Raw genomic sequence first — 1,964 nt, forward strand, 5'->3', positions numbered from 1 at the left:
CAATCTGTCGCTGACAAACTTCAAAAGAGAGTCCCCAAAGTCGCCCCCAACTGGCCTCAACACCCCTCCAACCTGTCCTCTTGACACACACACACCCAGGGCCAGCCCTACCTTCAGATCCCAGATCTTGATCTGAGAATCCATCGTCCCTGTTCCAAAAATGAGCCCGTCCGGGTGGAACTGGGCGCAGGTGAGAGCTGTGGAGACACAGGGGGAGGTTCGGAAGGTTGGGGAGACTCTGTCGCTTCGTTAGCAGCCCCCCTGCCCAGAGTTCTTCCGAGCTCCAGCAACCCAGACAGAAAAATCCCTTCTCTCCAGAGGTGGGGATACGCAGCCGTGAGCCTTACCGCAGCCAGAGCTCTCATCTGTCACCTTGGTGAGGACACGGCCTGTCTGGATATCCGAGAAAGCCCAGTACTGGAAGAGAGGAAATGAGTACAGAGAGATGAGAAGTTGAGGGGCGTTCTGTGACTCAGGGCTGGGTCTCACCTGGTCATCAGAAGAGCTGAGGAGGTAGTCGCCTGTCGCGTGGAGGCTCAGCCCCGTGACCGAGCCCTCGTGAGCACGGACGACCTGCACGCACGAGGCGTTGGGCACAGACCAGATCCGGATGGTAGCATCAGGAGAAGCTGAGAACACCAAGTCCTAGAAAGACAGAGGAAAGTTCATGTCAGGAGATCTTGACCTCTCCATCGGAAAGAGCACCCAGCACCAGCCTGCGTGAGGAGGAGACACCACCCGGAACACAGCATCAGAAAACCTGACGTGGGGCAGCCTGGCTGTGAGGGAAGAGGCCAAAGAGAGGCCTGAGCGCACCTGAGACGGGTGGAAAACGACACTGGTGACCTTCTTGGAGTGGCCCTTGAGGGTCGCCAGGATCTGCTCCGAGCTCTTGTCAAAGACAATGACGTTTTTGTCAGCCCCACCTGGAAAACAAAGCAGAGAGTGGTGAGAAATGGGTGTCCCACGTCCACCCACCTTTCCCGGGCACGAATCCATCACGCCTCTCATCCCACCTCTGTCCCCCCAAAAAAAGCACAGAGAAAGGGTGAAAGGGTCCTGCTCCCTGTTCATGCAATCCCCAGCAAGTAGAGAAGAGGCTTTCTTACCGGTGAGGATCTTGTTGGTGTCGGAAGGACAGAGGTCCAAGGCAAGGATCCCGGGGATGCTGGCGCTGTGCAGCCCCTGTGCGAGGCAGGACAACGCTGGATTAATGCCACAAGCAAGAAAACGTCCCCGAAGAGAACTGAGTGGCCCTCGAGGGAGCCCAGGGTGTTTTGTTCTGAGAGCCTGTGACACACCCACGCCCTCTCCTTGCTCAGATCTGTCATTTATCGACACAGGGGAGGTCCAGACGCCCAGCGACGCGGGGGAGTTATCGAGCCCTCACCCATAGACCCTGACACTCACCACGTGCGAGGCGACCTGCCGGTACTTGCTGAGTTCCTCGGGCTTCACCAGCTCCTCTGGAACCGTCTTTCCTCTCTGCAAAAGGAAAACGGTGCCGAGATGAGCGTTGTCCCCTCTTGGGGCACGGCATGGCGCAGCCGTCACAGTGTCTTCGGAGCAAAGCGGTGCCGCTTACCTTCTTACGCTCCGTGGTCAGCACCGTGGCCTTGTCTTGAAGCTGTAAAACAAGAGAAGAGTGGTCACACGGGGGAAATCTGGAGGAGAGGCGCCACTGAAGGCTGTGGAAGCGCAAGCAGAAGATGCCTTCTTACCTTCTGAATGATCTCGGGGGTCATACCCGCGAGCTCTCCCAGATCCATGGCGTCCCCAGCTCCCTGCACGGGACGGAGAAGGAAGCTGGTGACATCCAGAGGAGGAAACGCAGGGGAAAGGAGTGAAAACTGGCAGAGAGGGATCAAAAAAGCGCCGAGATGGGCAGCACGGGGACTCACCGCTATGTTTGGTTGGGAGGACGGCACCGCCTGGGGCACGATGAGGCCAGCCTGCGGCTTCAG

General features: G+C 58.0%; 1 protein-coding gene across 1 annotated transcript in view; it reads right to left on the reverse strand.

Moving 5' to 3' along the window:
• PRPF19 (pre-mRNA processing factor 19) overlaps positions 1-1,961 on the reverse strand; it is a gene marked incomplete at both ends in the record, with an annotated part of 2,527 nt that extends 566 nt beyond the window's left edge. The window contains 9 exons of the mRNA XM_009876978.1: positions 21-197; positions 348-417; positions 490-645; positions 817-926; positions 1,110-1,185; positions 1,411-1,485; positions 1,586-1,627; positions 1,722-1,784; positions 1,902-1,961. Coding sequence (XP_009875280.1) covers positions 21-197; positions 348-417; positions 490-645; positions 817-926; positions 1,110-1,185; positions 1,411-1,485; positions 1,586-1,627; positions 1,722-1,784; positions 1,902-1,961 — 829 coding nt within the window. The remainder of the gene's footprint in view (positions 1-20; positions 198-347; positions 418-489; positions 646-816; positions 927-1,109; positions 1,186-1,410; positions 1,486-1,585; positions 1,628-1,721; positions 1,785-1,901) is intronic.
• Between the last annotated feature and the right edge of the window lie 3 nt (positions 1,962-1,964).

This window comes from Apaloderma vittatum, unplaced genomic scaffold, assembly GCF_000703405.1.
Source record: "Apaloderma vittatum isolate BGI_N311 unplaced genomic scaffold, ASM70340v1 scaffold39079, whole genome shotgun sequence".
NCBI classification, from domain to species: Eukaryota; Metazoa; Chordata; class Aves; order Trogoniformes; family Trogonidae; genus Apaloderma; species Apaloderma vittatum.